This window comes from Somniosus microcephalus, chromosome 11 (genome assembly GCF_052327205.1).
Source record: "Somniosus microcephalus isolate GS21.2 chromosome 11, FLI_Smic_1.0, whole genome shotgun sequence".
Taxonomy (NCBI): domain Eukaryota; kingdom Metazoa; phylum Chordata; class Chondrichthyes; order Squaliformes; family Somniosidae; genus Somniosus; species Somniosus microcephalus.
The window spans coordinates 138646007-138663747 of record NC_140997.1 but is presented as its reverse complement, the minus strand read 5'-3'; the positions used below and the strand labels follow the sequence as shown (position 1 = coordinate 138663747).

The 17741-nt window shown below is 56.1% G+C and overlaps 1 protein-coding gene across 3 annotated transcripts in view; it reads left to right on the top strand.

Moving 5' to 3' along the window:
• Window positions 1-17741, top strand: part of srrm2 (serine/arginine repetitive matrix 2) — a 63296-nt gene that overhangs the window by 35272 nt on the left and 10283 nt on the right. For 2 of the 3 annotated variants that reach the window (XR_015080007.1, XM_086001308.1), the window contains exons 8-12: window positions 4258-4308; window positions 4845-4946; window positions 5616-5841; window positions 11650-13760; window positions 14175-14456. Coding sequence is in view for 2 of the 3 variants with exons in the window: in XM_086001308.1 (XP_085857434.1) it covers window positions 4258-4308; window positions 4845-4946; window positions 5616-5841; window positions 11650-13760; window positions 14175-14456 (2772 nt within the window). In the remaining variant the exon portion in view is untranslated. The remainder of the gene's footprint in view (window positions 1-4257; window positions 4309-4844; window positions 4947-5615; window positions 5842-11649; window positions 13761-14174; window positions 14457-17741) is intronic. The other variant, XM_086001310.1, reaches the window with a different exon arrangement.

The window sequence follows — 17741 nt, the reverse complement described above, 5'->3', positions numbered from 1 at the left end:
ACTGGGAGTGTTTAACCCAATGATACAGACCAGTGTAAACTGTACCTCCACTGGGAGTGTTTAACCCATTGGTACAGGCCAGTGGAGATCGAGAATACGTAGAGAAGATGTTTGTGCTGGAGACCAAAACTAGCGCTCATCAATATAAGACAGTCACTAATAAATCCAATGGGGAATTCAGGATGAACCTCTTTACCCAGAGAGTGGTGAGAATGTGGAACTCGCTGCCGCATGGAGTAGTTGAGGCGAATAGTAACGATGCGTTTAAGGAGGAGCTGGATAAGCACATGAGAAAGGAATAGAAGGATCTGCTGACTGGGTGGGAGGAAACTCGTGTGGAGCCTAAAAATGGACCAGTTGGGCCGAATGGCCTGTTTCTGTGCTGTAAATTCGATGTAATATAGTAATAAGATTTGCAGAAGGATGCAGCTGGACAAATAGCCAATGGAATCCAGCTGAGAAAAGCGAAGCAGTGATCGAGTAATTGTGCTGAGCAAGTGGGGAAACCAATGCGACTGAATCAGCACAGGGAGACTTCGAAAAAAAACTGCCGATAATCGTCAGCTCATCACGTGCAAACTGTAGGCAATGTGGAGGAGCACACTTTTTTAAATAATTCGTTCACGGGATGTGTGCATCGCTGGCATGGCCGGCATTTATTGCCCATCCCTAATTGCCCTCGAGAAGGTGGTGGTGAGCCACCGCCTTCTTGAACCGCTGCAGTCCATGTGGTGAAGGTGCTCCCACAGTGCTGTTAGGGAGGGAGTTCCAGCCTTTTGACCTAGTGACGACGAAGGAACGGCCGATACATTTCCAAGTCAGGATGGTGTGTGAGACTTGGAGGGGTACTTGGAGGTGGTGGTGTTAAAGTTAGCAGAATCCTGGCATACAGACACAGCGGTGAAGGAAGAACAGCCTTGCAATTCCACCTCCGGACATTCCAGCCAAATTTGAGGTGTAGTCATTGTTGTAATGTAGGAAATGTAGCTGCCAGTGTGTGTACAGCAAGCTCCCACAAACAGCAATGCGATAACAACCAGATAGAACCATCGCACGGAAGGAGGCCATTCAGCCCATTGTGCCGCTCTTTGGTCATGCTATCCAATTAATGCCACTCCCCTACTCTTTCCCCATAGCCCTGTAAATGTTTTCCCTTGAAGTATTTATCCAATTTTTTAGAAAAAAATCATCTGTCTTTTCGCGATGTTGGGTGAGGGATGAATATTGGACACTGGGGCGAACTTCCACCGATCATCTTCCAACAGTGGGATCTTTTACGCCCCACCTGAGAGGGCAGGTGGGGCCCTTGGTTTAACGTCTCATCCGAAAGACTGCACCTCCGACAGTAGAGTGCTCCCTCAGTACTGCACCTCCGACAGTAGAGTGCTCCCTCAGTACTGCACCTCCGACAGTAGAGTGCTCCCTCAGTACTGCACCTCCGACAGTAGAGTGCTCCCTCAGTACTGCACCTCCGACAGTAGAGTGCTCCCTCAGTACTGCACCTCCGACAGTAGAGTGCTCCCTCAGTACTGCACCTCCGACAGTAGAGTGCTCCCTCAGTACTGCACCTCCGACAGCAGAGTGCTCCCTCAGTACTGCACCTCCGACAGTAGAGTGCTCCCTCAGTACTGCACCTCCGACAGCAGAGTGCTCCCTCAGTACTGCACCTCCGACAGTAGAGTGCACCCTCAGTACTGCACCTCCGACAGTAGAGTGCTCCCTCAGTACTGCACCTCCGACAGTAGAGTGCACCCTCAGTGCTGCACCTCCGACAGTAGAGTGCTCCCTCAGTGCTGCACCTCCGACAGTAGAGTGCTCCCTCAGTGCTGCACCTCCGACAGTAGAGTGCTCCCTCAGTGCTGCACCTCCGACAGTAGAGTGCTCCCTCAGTGCTGCACCTCCGACAGTAGAGTGCTCCCTCAGTGCTGCACCTCCGACAGTAGAGTGCTCCCTCAGTGCTGCACCTCCGACAGTAGAGTGCTCCCTCAGTGCTGCACCTCCGACAGTAGAGTGCTCCCTCAGTGCTGCACGTCCGACAGTAGAGTGCTCCCTCAGTGCTGCACCTCCGACAGTAGAGTGCTCCCTCAGTGCTGCACCTCGACAGTAGAGTGCTCCCTCAGTGCTGCACCTCGACAGTAGAGTGCTCCCTCAGTGCTGCACCTCGACAGTAGAGTGCTCCCTCAGTGCTGCACCTCGACAGTAGAGTGCTCCCTCAGTGCTGCACCTCGACAGTAGAGTGCTCCCTCAGTGCTGCACCTCGACAGTAGAGTGCTCCCTCAGTGCTGCACCTCGACAGTAGAGTGCTCCCTCAGTGCTGCACCTCGACAGTAGAGTGCTCCCTCAGTGCTGCACCTCGACAGTAGAGTGCTCCCTCAGTGCTGCACCTCGACAGTAGAGTGCTCCCTCAGTGCTGCACCTCGACAGTAGAGTGCTCCCTCAGTGCTGCACCTCGACAGTAGAGTGCTCCCTCAGTGCTGCACCTCGACAGTAGAGTGCTCCCTCAGTGCTGCACCTCGACAGTAGAGTGCTCCCTCAGTGCTGCACCTCGACAGTAGAGTGCTCCCTCAGTGCTGCACCTCGACAGTAGAGTGCTCCCTCAGTGCTGCACCTCGACAGTAGAGTGCTCCCTCAGTGCTGCACCTCGACAGTAGAGTGCTCCCTCAGTGCTGCACCTCGACAGTAGAGTGCTCCCTCAGTGCTGCACCTCGACAGTAGAGTGCTCCCTCAGTGCTGCACCTCGACAGTAGAGTGCTCCCTCAGTGCTGCACCTCGACAGTAGAGTGCTCCCTCAGTGCTGCACCTCGACAGTAGAGTGCTCCCTCAGTGCTGCACCTCGACAGTAGAGTGCTCCCTCAGTGCTGCACCTCGACAGTAGAGTGCTCCCTCAGTACTGCACCTCCGACAGTAGAGTGCTCCCTCAGTACTGCACCTCCGACAGTAGAGCGCTCCCTCAGTACTGCACCTCCGACAGTAGAGCGCTCCCTCAGTACTGCACCTCCGACAGTAGAGCGCTCCCTCAGTACTGCACCTCTGACAGTAGAGTGCTCCCTCAGTAGTGCCCCTCCTACAGTGCAGCGTTTGCTCTGTGCCGCCCCTCCGACAGTGCCGCGCTCCCTCAGTACTGCCCCTCCGACTGTGCAGCGCTCCCTCAGTACTGCCCCTCCGACGGTGCCGCGCTCCCTCAGTACTGCCCCTCCGACTGTGCAGTGCTCCCTCAGTACTGCCCCTCCGACGGTGCCGCGCTCCCTCAGTACTGCCCCTCCGACAGTGCAGCGTTCCCTCAGTACTGGCAACCGGGTTTTGTCAGCCTGGTTTGTGGGGCTCGAGTCTCTGGAGTGTGTGGGGCTGGAACCCACGCCTTTCTGGTTTGGATGGGCGAGAGCTAACCATTGCATGAAGTTACTCGGTGTGCTATGGAACCTAGTGGAGAACAGCAGCACTAAAGAATCCTTCAGATTTAGGCTTGTTTCTTGTAAGATACCAGCTGGTTGTGAGACACAGGGAGGGAAGCAGTGGATGGTTCATTGTTAACCTCTTGCACTGCTAGGTAAGGCACAAGTTGCATTTAACAACAACAAATTGCATTTATACAGCGCCTTTAACGTAGTAAAACATCCCAAGGTGCTTCATAGGAGCGTTATCAAACATAATTTGACACTGAGCCTCATCAGGTGATGTTAGGACAGGTCAAAGAGGTGGGTTTTAAGGAGCGTCTTAAAGGAGGAAAGAGGCGGAGAGGTTTAGGGAGGGAATTCCAGAGCTTAACGCCGAGGCAGCTGACGGCACGGCCGCCAATGGTGGAGCGATTGAAATTGGGGATGCGCAAGAGGCCAAAATTGGAGGAGCGCAGGGGTTGTGGGGCTGGAGGAGATTACAGAGCTAGGAAGGTGGTAGAGGCCATGGATTGGAACACGAGGGTGAGAATTTTAAAATCAAGGCGTTGCTGGACTGGCAGCCAATGTATGTCAGCAAGCACGGGGGTGATGGGTGAATGGGACTTGGTGCAAGTGAGGACATGGGGCAGCAGAGTTTCAGATGAGCTGAAGTTTACGGACATTAGGAGGCTGTCCGGGAGAGCGTTGGAATAGGTGGGTCTGGAGGCAGCAAAGGCATGGATGAGGGTTTCGGCAGTAGTTAGGCTGAGGCAGGGGCAAGGGAGTGGAGGGAGCTGAGTCCTGAGAAACTGTAGGCCTTGCCTGTTGAGCGGAGGAAATCGAGAAGGGGTGGCAATCTGACTTTCCTACTGCTTCTCGACAGGTCCAGCAGCCCCAAGAGTAAACGTGCGTCAAAGGACAAGAAGAGGAAGAGGTGAGACTTTGCATGTCTGCGTTCCTGGGAAGCTTTTCTGAAGTAGTCCTTCCCGGCCCCTCCAGGCCGAATGGGCGTGGCGCTCCTCTCCCTGGCCCAGCTGGTGGAGAGGCAAGGGCCGCGCATCCGCCGAAACCGCTACCATCCAGGGGATGCGATTGGGATACACAAGCACCCACGGGAAAGCAAGCCTGCCTCTGCTCTGATTGATTTAACACCCTGAGGGAGCAGAGTGGCCACTGGGAACGGGAGAGTTCTATGAAATTCCCCCCTCCCGAGCACAAATTGATGGAGAGTTCGGGATCCCAGTCCAACATGACCATCTCCATTACCCAACTCTGGATCTCCGTCTAACATTACAATCTCCTTTGCCCAGCCCCCGAACTCCATGTGACGTTACAATCTCAGCCGAATCCCTCAGCAGATGAGGCATTCAGCCCCTCCACCCTTGACCGAGGTGACATTGATGCGACTTTTTCAGAATTGCTCTTGCAAAGTGAAGTATTTAAATTTATTTGCTGAACTTTGTCTCGCAGGAGCCCAAGCCAGTCTCCTCCACGCAAGCATCGGAAAGTGCACAGCTCATCTTCCTCGCAGAATTCCTCATCCTCCAGGAGCTCCTCCCCATCACGGAGCAGGTAAGTCTCTCTCTGATTGCGTTGAGTGGCTCTGGTTAAGCTTAGCCCCCTGCTGCGCCCAAAATTTTAGGTTGCGCACGCTTGATCACGCGGGTATGCCTGAGTTCAACCTAATCAAATATTTGCCTTCCCCATGTGGAAGGCAGTGACTGAAAGTTGGGGGGTAAACAGTAACTGGATCTTCGGGGCACCCTTGCCCATGGCTCAAATAGTACCTGCTAGCCCGGTGCGGTACCGAGCCCCCCACACACAGAGTAGGAAAGGCCCAGGCTCCATCCGCAGGCTAGTGTTGGGTTAGCTGATCTCAACCGGTGTGGGACTGAGCCCCACCTGGAGCAGGAAAGGCCCAGGCTTCATCCTTCGGCCTAGTGCCGAGTTACCTAATCTCACCTGGTGGAAGGAGGCTACAGGGTTAGGGAGGGGGGGCGGTACCTGCTGCTGATCACCATTGGAGAGCAGATCGGGCTGGGCTGTGGGTCCCCACCCTGGCAAAAGATCCCTCCGACACTGACCATTTGGGCTCGTGCGCGAATGAAAGGCTAGTTACTGTGGAATTAGTGGAGGGTGATTTGCACCTTCACTACACTGCAGGAGGGAACGAGGCTGCAGCGGGCATCGAGAGAACCAAACGTTCCGCGTTCTCACCGGGCTTGTTCTGTTTCCTTGCAGGTCCCGGAGCCCGCGGGGAGCACCCAAAGCCCCCCCGGCGCCGGCCAGAGGCAGCCTTTCGCCCCGGCCGGCCGTGAGGTCAGAGGCCGACGGTCGGGCGGCAGAAGCAGCTCAGAAGCACTCCCCACCCCGAGGCCGCTCCGCCTCCCTGGAGAAGCCCAGCGGGAGGGCACGGAGCGACAGCGGGAGCCCGAGTCGCAGCGTGGGCGGCAGGAGCAAACGCGAGGTGGGTACGGGGCAGCGGCGGCACGCTGGGCAAGGGGCATCTGGGGGGCAAGGCTGAGGAGGTTGCGAACCGAGGAGGGAGGGAGTGGCTGACAGGGCGCTTGCTGCACTATTTGGGCAGGAGAGCTGGTAAACGTCTGCGGAGGGCAACAGGACACGGTCCATGATCGGGGAGAGTGTACATGGGCTGTGGGAGGAGATTAAATGGTTGGAGAGAGTCAGTGATAGGGGAGAGTGTACATGGGCTGTGGGAGGAGATTAAATGGCTGGAGAGAGTCAGTGATAGGGGAGAGTGTACATGGGCTGTGGGAGGTGATTAAATGGGTGGGGCGAGCCAGTGATACGGGAGAGTGTACATGGGCGGTGGGGAGAGCCAGTGATAGGGGAGAGTGTACATGGGCTGTGGGAGGAGATTAAATGGGTGGGGAGAGTCAGTGATAGCGGAGAGTGTACATGTGCTGTGAGAGGAGATTAAATGGGTGGGGAGAGTCAGTGATAGGGGAGAGTGTACATGGGCTGTGGGAATAGATTAAATGGGTGGGGAGAGTCAGTGATAGCGGAGAGTGTACATGGGCTGAGAGAGGAGATTAAATGGGTGGATAGAGTCAGTGATAGGGGAGAGTGTACATGGGCTGTGGGAGGAGATTAAATGGGTGGGGAGAGTCAGTGATAGGGGAGAGTGTACATGGGCTGTGGGAGGAGATTAAATGGGTGGGGAGAGTCAGTGATAGGGGAGAGTGTACATGGGCTGTGGGAGGAGATTAAATGGGTGGGGAGAGTCAGTGATAGGGGAGAGTGTACATGGGCTGTGGGAGGAGATTAAATGGGTGGGGAGAGTCAGTGATAGGGGAGAGTGTACATGGGCTGTGGGAGGAGATTAAATGGGTGGGGAGAGTCAGTGATGGGGGAGAGTACATGGGCTGTGGGAGGAGATTCAATGGGTGGGGAGAGTCAGTGACGGGAGAGTGTACATGGGCTGTGGGAGGAGATTAAATGGGTGGGGAGAGTCAGTGATAGGGGAGAGTGTACATGGGTTGTGGGAGGAGATTAAATGGGTGGGGAGAGTCAGTGATAGGGGAGAGTGTACATGGGCTGTGGGAGGAGATTAAATTGAAGGACACTGTCCAGGGTGGGACTGCCTCCTGATCAGAAGTGGGACTCGCACCAAGTGGGGGACAGGAGGAGGCCCCTCTCTGCAATGGGCGCTGTTCCCTTCACATTGTCGGGGCCGCCTCAACTGCTTGAACTGTCCTGGGCCCCGGTCCCGGTGCACACCTGTCACACGCAAGTCATCACACTTGGGTCGCCGAGGCAACCTGAGCATGTTGAGAAAGTAAAAGCCAGTCGTTGACCTGGAGGCTGAAATTCACAAGCCAGCTGGATTCACCCAGGCTTGCCCATTTGAAGCAGTGGCCCGCCGGGAAGGATTGGGTTCCCAGCCGATAGTCGGCTCTGTGCCCCAGACTACCCGGGAGCTTCGCCACGCAAGATCCCTTAGTCTCCGGTCCCGTTCATCTGAACTTCGGTCCCATTTGTAGCCCGATAATCCAGCTCCTTCTATAAACAGGTTGAGTGACTAAGCAACTGACAGATGGGAGTCCATAGTTGCCCCTTGCCTTGGAGAAGGACATACTTGCCTTGGAGGAGGTGCAATGAAAATTTACTAGATCGATTCCTGAGATGTGAGGGCTGTCCTATGAGGAAAGATTGAGTAGAATGGGCATATATTTTCTTGAGTTGAAAAAGACTTATTTATATAGAGCCTTTCACAACCTCGGGACATCCCAAAGCACTTTACAGCCAATGAAGTACTTTTGGATGCAGTCACTGTTGTAATGTGGGAAACATGGCAGCCAATTTGCGCACAGCAAGCTCCCACAAACAGCAACGTGATAATGACCAGATAATGTGTTTTAGTGATGTTGATTGAGGGATAAATATTGGCTCCAGGACACTGGCGATAGCTTCCCCCTGCTCCTCTTTGAAACAGTGCCGTGGGATCTTTGACGTCCCAGCTGGGAGAGTAGACGGGGCCTCGGTTTAACGTCTCACCCACTGCACTGGAGTGTCAGCCTAGATTTATCTGCTTAATGAGAAGAATGAGAGGTGATCTCATTGAACCATATAAGATTCTGAAGGGGATTGACAGGGTAGATGCCGAGAGGTGGTTCCCCCTGGCTGGAGAGTCTAGAACTAGGGGGAATAGTCTCGGGATAAGGCGTCAGCCATTTTGGACTGAGATGAGGAGAAATTTCTTCACTCAGGGTGGTGAATCTTTGGAATTCTCTACCTCAGAGGGCTGTGGGTGCTCAGTCGTTAGACAGAGATCGATAGATTTTTGGATATTATGGGAATCAAGGGATACGGGGATAGTGCAGGAAAGTGGGGTTGAGGTAGAAGATCAGCTATAATCTTACTGAATGGCGGGAGCAGGCCGACTCCTGCTCCTATTTCTTGCGTTTCTTATGTTGAGCAGGTGATGGTGGGCCTTGTGTTTGATACGACCGTGGGCCATCAGAAGGGCAGTTAAGAGCAATGTTCCCTCCTAATTCTTTTTTGTGCGCCATCCCTTTAAACGTGCTGCGCATGCGCGAGGTCTCTTCCAGCTGGTGAGCGGCCTGCGAGGGATCTCGCGATTTGAGGGGGAAGGTGGGTTAAGAGTCAACAGGTTGGGTGTAGGACTGGAGTCGTACGTAGGCCAGACCCGCACAAGGGTGGCAGGTTTCCTTCCCTAAAGGGACATCAGTGAACCAGTTGGGTTTTCTTTTAACGACAGTCGGACAGCTTCATGGTCACTTTTACTGGTACCAGCTCGTCACTTCCAGATCTTTTGTACAGACTCCACCGTGGGATTTCAACTTGTGTCCTCTGGGTTATTGGTCCAGTAACCACTGACCTACCGTACGCAGCGTGGGAGGGAAGCGGGTGGAGTCTGCTAACCCTCCAGCCTCACGTGTAGTGGTCGCCTTTCCATCGTTTGTAAGCTGTGGTTTCGTGGGTAGCACTCCGGCCTCGGAGTCAGAAGGTTGTGGGGTCAAGCTGCACTCCAGAGACTTGAGCACAAAAATCCAGGCTGACTCTCCAGTGCCAGTACTGAGGGAGCGCTGCATTGTCTAAGGGGGCAGTACTGAGGGAGCGCTGCACTGTCGGAGGGGCTGTACTGAGGGAGCGCTGCATTGTCTAAGGGGGCAGTACTGAGGGAGTGCTGCACTGTCGGAGGGGCTGGACTGAGGGAGTGCTGCACTGTCAGGGCCAGTACTGAGGGAGTGCTGCACTGTCGGAGGGGCTGGACTGAGGGAGCGCTGCACTGTCGGAGGGGCTGTACTGAGGGAGCGCTGCACTGTCGGAGGGGGCAGTACTGAGCCGCTGCACTGTCGGAGGGGGCAGTACTGAGGGAGCGGCGCACTCAGAGGGGTAGTACTGAGGGAGTGCTGTACTGAGGGAGCGCTGCACTGTCAGGGCCAGTACTGAGGGAGTGCTGCACTGTCGGAGGGGCTGTACTGAGGGAGTGCTGCACTGTCAGGGCCAGTACTGAGGGAGTGCTGCACTGTCGGAGGGGCTGGACTGAGGGAGCGCTGCACTGTCGGAGGGGCTGTACTGAGGGAGCACTGCACTGTTGGAGGGTCAGTACTGAGGGAGCACTGCACTGTTGGAGGGTCAGTACTGAGGGAGCGCTGCACTGTCGGAGGGGCTGTACTGAGGGAGCGCTGCACTGTCGGAGGGTCAGTACTGAGGGAGCGCCGCACTGTTGGAGGGTCAGTACTGAGGGAGTGCCGCACTGTTGGAGGGGCAGTGCTGAGGGAGAGCTGCACTGTTGGAGGGGCGGTGCTGAGGGAGTGCTGCACTGTTGGAGGTGCTGTCTTTTGGGTGAGATGTGAAACCCCGTGTGGCCCCTCAGGTGGGCGTAAAAGATACTATGGCACCATTTTGAAGAAGAGCGGGGGTGTTTTCCCCAGCGTCCTGGGGCCAATGTTTATCCCTGGATCGACATCACTAACATACAGATGATCTGGTCATTATCACACTGATGCCTGTGGGAGCTTGCTGTGCGTAAATTGGCTGCCGCGTTTCCCACATTACAACAGTGACTACATTTCACAAAGTACTTCATTGGCCGTGAAGCGCTTTGGGACGTCCTGAGGTCATGTAAGGCGTAGTTCTTTATTACCCAGGGTAATGTTACACCTCTGCTGTTTCTCCAATCCCACGGTCCAAGCTTGGCGGGTTTGACTTGTCTTTACAATCTTTGGCGCTGCTCTGCGCTGTGTTTCCTTCATGATGACCAGCCATAACAACTTGCATTTACACAGCACTTCTAACTGGGTAAAACGATCCAAAGGCACTTCGCAGTAGCGTAAATCAGACAAAATTTGACACCGAGCCACCTAAGGAGACGTTGGGACAGGTGACCAAAAGCTTGGTCGAAGAGGTAAGTTTTAAGGAGCATACATACGTACGAATTAGGAGCAGGAGTAGGCCACTCGGCCCCTTGAGCCTGCTCCGCCATTCAATAAGACCATGGCTGATCTGATTACTCCACATTCCTGCCTACCCCCGATAACCTTTTGACATGAATTAGTCATTCATGAAAGAAAGACTTATGAAATAATACTGAGCGGCCTACGTGTGGCGCTGTCCAGGGAGAGCATAAATACTCGGGCATGGGCCCAGCTTGCGCAGGACATTCTTAACAGGGACTAGTGAAGGACACAACTAGACCTCCATGTTGTAAAACAGTTGATTTAAGCTTTGTTTAACGCTTAGACCAAGTGCCTAGTAGTTTTCTTACGTCACCTTTCACCCCCTTGCTTATCAAGAATCTATCTACCTCTGCCTTAAAAATATTCAAAGACTCTGCTTCCACCGCCCTCTGAGGAAGAGATTTCCAAAGACTCACGACCCTCTGTGAGAAATTTCTCCTCATCTGTTGTCTTAAATGGGCGACCCCTTATTTTTAAACAGTGACCCCTAGTTCTAGATTCTCTCACAAGAGGAAACATCCTCTCCACATCCACCCTGTCCAGACCCCTCAGGATCTTATATGTTTCAATCAAGTCACCTCTTGCTCTTCTAAACTCCAGCGGATACAAGCCTAGCCTGTCCAACCTTTCCTCATAAGACAACCCGCCCGTTCCAGGTATTAGTCTAGTAAACCTTCTCTGAGCTGCTTTCAACACATTTACATCCTTCCTTACATAAGGAGACCAATACTGTACACAGTACTCCAGATGTGGTCTCACCAATGCCCTGTATAACTGAAGCATAACCTCCCTACTTTTGTATTCAATTCCCCTCGTAATGAACGCTAACTTTCTATGAGCTTTCCTAATTAATTGCTGTACCTGCATAGTAACCATTTGCGATTCATGCACGAGGACCCCCAGATCCCTCTGCATCTCAGAGCTCTGCAATCTCTCACCATTTAGATAATATGCTTTTTTTTATTCTTCAACTTCACATTTTCCCACATTATACTTGGCATCTTAAGGGAGGAGAGGCAGAGAGGTTTAGGGAGGGAATTCCATAACTTGGGGCCCAGGCAGCTGAAGGCACGTCTGCCAATGGTAGAGCGATTAAAATTGGGGATGCTTAAGAGGCCAGAATTGGAGGAGCGCAGAGATCTTGGAGGGCTGGAGGAGGTTACAGAGCCAAGATGGGGCGAGGCCATGGAAGGATTTGAACACACGGATGAGAATTTTAACAGGAGTCGTGCCCTTTGGGAGGATTAGGGGGAAGGGGGGGTGGCGTTCGAAATAAGCGTCCGGTTTGTGTGAAAGTCTTCATTTGTTTGTTTGTTTGTGTCTTCCAGAAGTCGGTAGAAGCCTCGCCTGTTCAGAGGTCGCGGCAGCAGTCGGCGCCACTCTCCCCGGCCAGGAGGAGCGAGCGGAATTCCTCCCGCTGGACCGACAGGCGGGAGTCTTGCTCGCCAGCCCGGAGCCGAGCCTCGACCGAGCGGGGCAGCGGGGGCAGGAGGCACTCCCCCGAACGCAGCAGGGCGTCGCCGGCTCGTGGCCGTACCCGCACCCCCCCGGCCAGAGGGGCCAGGCGCTCGCCCGTCAGACCGGCCTGGAGCCCGCCGGGGCGAGAGGTGGAGTCGCCCGGCAGGCCCCGCTCGCCCTCCCGGGGCAGGTGGCACGACCGGAGCCCTCCGGCCCGAGGCAGGCTGTCGCCCAAGAGGAGCAACAGGGCCTCCCCCTGGCGAGGGAGGTCATCGCCAAGGAGGAGCGCGTCTCCCAGGCGGGAGAGGTCGCCGCCCAGGCGGGAGAGGTCACCGAGGGGCCGGGACGGGTCGTCTCCGAGGAGGGGAGGGGGCTGGTCCAGCAGGTCGTCGCCCAGGCGGGAGAGGTCGTCGCCCAGGCGGAGCGTGACCCCAAAGCGGGGGAGGTCGTCTCCAGGGCAGGGCAAGGCCAGGAGGAGCAAGTCGCCTAGAAGGGGAAAGTCGCCGCCAAGGAGGGGAAGGTCACCCCCTGAGCAGAGTAAAGCATCGCCAAGGCGGAGCGTCACGCCAAGGCGGGAAGGGTCATCGCCAAGGAGGGGGAGGTCATCGCCAAGGCAGAATAAGGCATCGCCAATGAGGAGCAAGTCACCAAGGAGGGGGAGGTCATCGCCGAGGCAGAATAAGGCATCACCAATGAGGAGCAAGTCACCAAGGCACGATGGATCGTCACCAAGGCGCGATGGATCATCGCCAAGGCGCGAGAGATCATCGCCAAGACAGACGAAAACATCACCAAGGAGCAGCAAGTCACCAAGGCGAGAAAGGTCATCGCCAAGGAGGGGGAGGTCATCACCCAGACAGTCTAAAACCTCGCCAAGGAGGAGCGTGTCGCCAAGGCGAGAGAGGTCATCGCCAAGGAGGGGCCGATCATCGCCAGGACAGACAATAGCATCACCAAGGAGGAGCAAGTCGCCAAGGCGTGAGAGGGCATCGCCAGATCGCAGCAGGTCACCGCCAGCGTCTGGAAAGTCATCACCAAAGGCAGGGCGGTTGTCTCCCCGGCAGAGCAAGACCCCTCCGAGGGCAAGTCCATCACCAGTGGAGAGGGGGAGGTCGTCGCGGGCGGAGGAGCGGCCTGTGCTAAGCCAGGAGCGGCCATCTCCCAAAGGCAGCCAGGCTTCCCCTAGGAAGGGCAGCTCAGCCAGCAGAAGCCCATCGCCTGAAGACTGGAGGACGGAGCCAGCCAGCAAGGACTCCGCATCGCCCAGTGGGGGGGCGGCATCTTCACCCGAAGCCAAGCCGCGGTCTCCAGTGAAAAACAGGCCATTGCCGGGGGGTGGTGATGAGTCGCCCCCGGTGAGGGCTGAGGCCTCGCCCGATCGGGACCGGTCACCGAAGGGACCAGAGCGGTCGCCCCCAGCTCGCGGGAGCCAGGGCGGCTCCCCACCCGCCAGAAGGAGTGCCTCGCCCAGGAAGGACGCCCCGCCGGTGGGGAGGAAGCGGCGCGAGGGATCTTCGTCCGAAAGGAGTCCCACTCCCGGCCGACCCGCCAATCCGAAGGCCTCCCCCAGGTCCCGCCCCTCCTCCAGCCGCTCGCGCTCTCGTAGCCTGGAGGGGCTGAAGCCGGCGACCCGCTCCCCTTCTCCTCCTCCTGCTCCCCGCCAACGCTCCCCCGCGGCCGGAGGCGGCAGGGGCCGGGACTCCCGGAAGTCTGAGTCCAAGTCCCCCCCGCCGTTGCGCTCCACCTCCCCCGCCAAGGTGAAGGCAGCGGGGGCCCGCGAGGGCAAGGAGCCCGGCCGCCGGGCCTCCCCGCCTCCGCCCAAGGGCGGGCGCCAGAGCGCGGAGCGGGGCAAGCGCCCGGCTCGGCCCCCGTCCCCCGACCGCAAGCGCCGCGGAGGATCCCCGTCCAGCTCCAGCTCGTCCGGCTCGAGGAGCAGCAAGTCGCCGTCGCCCGCGAGGGAACGCAATGGCCGCCGGAACCGGTGAGGAAAACATGGCGGCTGGTCCAGGTTGGGAGGGCGTTGGCTATTTGAATTGAGAGGGGGTTGAAAACGATCCTTGTCCTATGGATCAAATCACGTGGGCTTGGCCAGGGGTGGGGGGCGGGGGTTCTGTACAATGGGAAAGTGCATGTGGATGATTGACGCTCGCTGTTCAGGAGTGGAGAATCCAGGGCCAACGGGACTGACCCCAGGAAACTGGGATGGATGCCCCCCACATGCAGGGAAGGCCCAGGCTCCATCCCTGGCATGTGCTGAAGTGGCTGATCTCACCCGGTGTGGGACTGAGCCCCGCATTTGAGGGGGTGGGGTGGGGGGGGTGGGTGGTGGGCTGAGGGGTTAATAACCGCATCGCTGAGGTGAGATTGATCCGAGTATTTTCTTATGCCCTTGCAGCAGCCCCACTCCGAAGCGCCGGGCCCAGAGCTCGTCGTCCGACAGAGGGAAGCGCCGTTCCCGGTCCCCCCCGAGGAGGGGAGCCCCGGCCTCCCAGAGCTACAGCCGGGCTCGCCGGCCCCCCAGCCCCCCCCGGAACCGAGGCGGCGGCGGCGGCCGCCGCCGCCAGACCTCCAGCAGCTCCTCCAACAGCTCCAGCAGCAGCTCCTCCCGCTCCCGCTCCCGTTCCGCCCAGCGGCCCAGACCTGACCCCAAGCGCCGCTCCCCTCCGCCTAACAGACGGTGAGTGGGGTTACTGGTGGGGGGAGGGAGGGCCTGCAATTGACTGGGGTCTCTGGAGATACCTGTACACTGACTGGGATCTCTGGGAGATACCTGTACACTGACTGGGGTCTCTGGAGATACCTGTACACTGACTGGGGTCTCTGGAGATACCTGTACACTGACTGGGGTCTCTGGGAGATGCCTGTACACTGACTGGGGTCTCTGGAAATACCTGTACACTGACTTTGGGGTCTCGAGATACCGGTATACTGACTGGGGTCATGCTTGTATACAGGTACAAGCATGTAAGAGAGGGGATAGATGGGCCTCCCCAGATACAGGACTGAGAGAGGGGATAGATGGGCCTTCGATAGATGGGCCTCCCCAGATACAGGACTGAGAGAGAGGTTAGATGGGCCTTCGATAGATGGGCCTCCCCAGATACAGGACTGAGAGAGAGGTTAGATGGGCCTCCCCAGATACAGGACTGAGAGAGAGGTTAGATGGGCCTTCGATAGATGGGCCTCCCCAGATACAGGACTGAGAGAGAGGTTAGATGGGCCTCCCCAGATACAGGACTGAGAGAGGGGTTAGATGGGCCTTCGATAGATGGACCTCCCCAGATACAGGACTGAGAGAGGGGTTAGATGGGCCTTTGATAGATGGGCCTCCCCAGATACAGGACTGAGGGAGAGGTTAGATGGGCCTTCGATAGATGGGCCTCCCCAGATACAGGACTGAGAGAGAGGTTAGATGGGCCTTCGATAGATGGGCCTCCCCAGATACAGGACTGAGAGAGGGGTTAGATGGGCCTTCGATAGATGGGCCTCCCCAGATACAGGACTGAGGGAGAGGTTAGATGGGCCTTCGATAGATGGGCCTCCCCAGATACAGGACTGAGAGAGAGGTTAGATGTCGCTCTGCTATTTAGAAATGGTGAGGGGGAAACCTGTTGTCAGGAAAATACTAGAGTCTATAATTAAGGATAGAGTAACTGAACATCTCACATTTTCAGTTGATCAGAGAGAGCCAGCGTGGATTTGTGAAAGGTAGGTCATGCCTGACAAACCTGTTTGAAATTTTTTGAAGAGGTAACTAAAGTAGTGGATAGGGGAATGTCTATGGATGTTATTTATATGGACTTCCAGAATGCATTTGATCAAGTCCCACATAAGAGACTGTTAACCAAGTTAGAAGCCCACGGAATTGAGGGAAAATTATTGACCTAGTTAAGAAATTGGTTGAGCGGCAGGAGACAGGCAGTAGGGCTATAATTCCCAGGTTTCCCCACCTGGAACACTGTGAGCAGTTCTGGGCACCACACCTTAGGAAGGATGTATTGGCCTTGGAGGGGGTGCAGCGTAGGTTTACCAGAATGATACCCGGACTCCAAGGGTTAAGTTACGAGGAGAGATTACACAAACTAGGATTGTATTCCCTTGAATTTAGAAGGTTAAGGGGTGATCTGATCGAAGTTTTCAAGATATTAAGGGGAACAGATAGGGTAGATAGAGAGATTATTTCCGCTGGTTGGGGAGTCTAGGACTAGGGGGGCATAGTCTAAAAATTAGAGCCAGAATGGCAATTGATGCTATATATTAATTTTAAATCAGAGATTGATCGCTTTCTTTTAACCAAAGGTATAAAGAGATATGGACCAAAGGTGGGTATATGGAGTTAGGTGGCAGATCAGCCATGATCTCACTGAATGGCGGAGCAGGCTTAATGGCCTAGGCCTATTCCTGTTCTTGTGAACCTCTCCAGATACAGGAGTGTGAGAGAGGGGTTAGAGGGACCTCCCCAGATACAGGAGTGTGAGAGAGGGGTTAGAGGGACCTCCCCAGATACAGGAGTGTGAGAGAGGGGTTAGAGAGACCTCCCCAGATACAGGAGTGTGAGAGAGGGGTTAGAGGGACCTCCCCAGGTACAGGAGTGTGAGAGAGGGGTTAGAGGGACCTCCCCAGATACAGGAGTGTGAGAGAGGGGTTAGAGGGACCTCCCCAGATACAGGAGTGTGAGAGAGGGGTTAGAGGGACCTCCCCAGATACGGGAGTGAGAGAGGGGTTAGAGGGACCTCCCCAGATACAGGAATGTGAGTGAGGGAGTTGGAGGGACCTCCCCAGGTACAGGAGTGTGAGAGAGGGGTTAGAGGGACCTCCCCAGATACAGGAGTGTGAGAGAGGGGTTAGAGGGACCTCCCCAGATACAGGAGTGTGAGAGAGGGTTAGAGGGACCTCCCCAGGTACAGGAGTGTGAGAGGGGGGTTAGAGGGACCTCCCCAGATACGGGAGTGAGAGAGGGGTTAGAGGGACCTCCCCAGGTACAGGAGTGTGAGAGGGGGGTTAGAGGGACCTCCCCAGATACAGGAGTGTGAGAGAGGGTTAGAGGGATATCCCCAGATACAGGAGTGTGAGAGAGGGGTTAGAGGGACCTCCCCAGATACAGAAGTGTGAGAGAGGGGTGAGAGGGACCTCCCCAGATACAGGAATGTGAGTGAGGGTGTTGGAGGGACCTCCCCAGGTACAGGAGTGTGAGAGAGGGGTTAGAGGGACCTCCCCAGATACAGGAGTGTGAGAGAGGGGTTAGAGGGACCTCCCCAGATACAGGAGTGTGAGAGAGGGGTTAGAGGGACCTCCCCAGATACAGGAGTGTGAGAGAGGGGTTAGAGAGACCTCCCCAGATACAGGAGTGTGAGAGAGGGGTTAGAGGGACCTCCCCAGGTACAGGAGTGTGAGAGAGGGGTTAGAGGGACCTCCCCAGATACAGGAGTGTGAGAGAGGGGTTAGAGGGACCTCCCCAGATACAGGAGTGTGAGAGAGGGGTTAGAGGGACCTCCCCAGATACGGGAGTGAGAGAGGGGTTAGAGGGACCTCCCCAGATACAGGAATGTGAGTGAGGGTGTTGGAGGGACCTCCCCAGGTACAGGAGTGTGAGAGAGGGGTTAGAGGGACCTCCCCAGATACAGGAGTGTGAGAGAGGGGTTAGAGGGACCTCCCCAGATACAGGAGTGTGAGAGAGGGTTAGAGGGACCTCCCCAGGTACAGGAGTGTGAGAGGGGGGTTAGAGGGACCTCCCCAGATACGGGAGTGAGAGAGGGGTTAGAGGGACCTCCCCAGGTACAGGAGTGTGAGAGGGGGGTTAGAGGGACCTCCCCAGATACAGGAGTGTGAGAGAGGGTTAGAGGGATATCCCCAGATACAGGAGTGTGAGAGAGGGGTTAGAGGGACCTCCCCAGATACAGAAGTGTGAGAGAGGGGTGAGAGGGACCTCCCCAGATACAGGAGTGTGAGAGAGGGGTTAGAG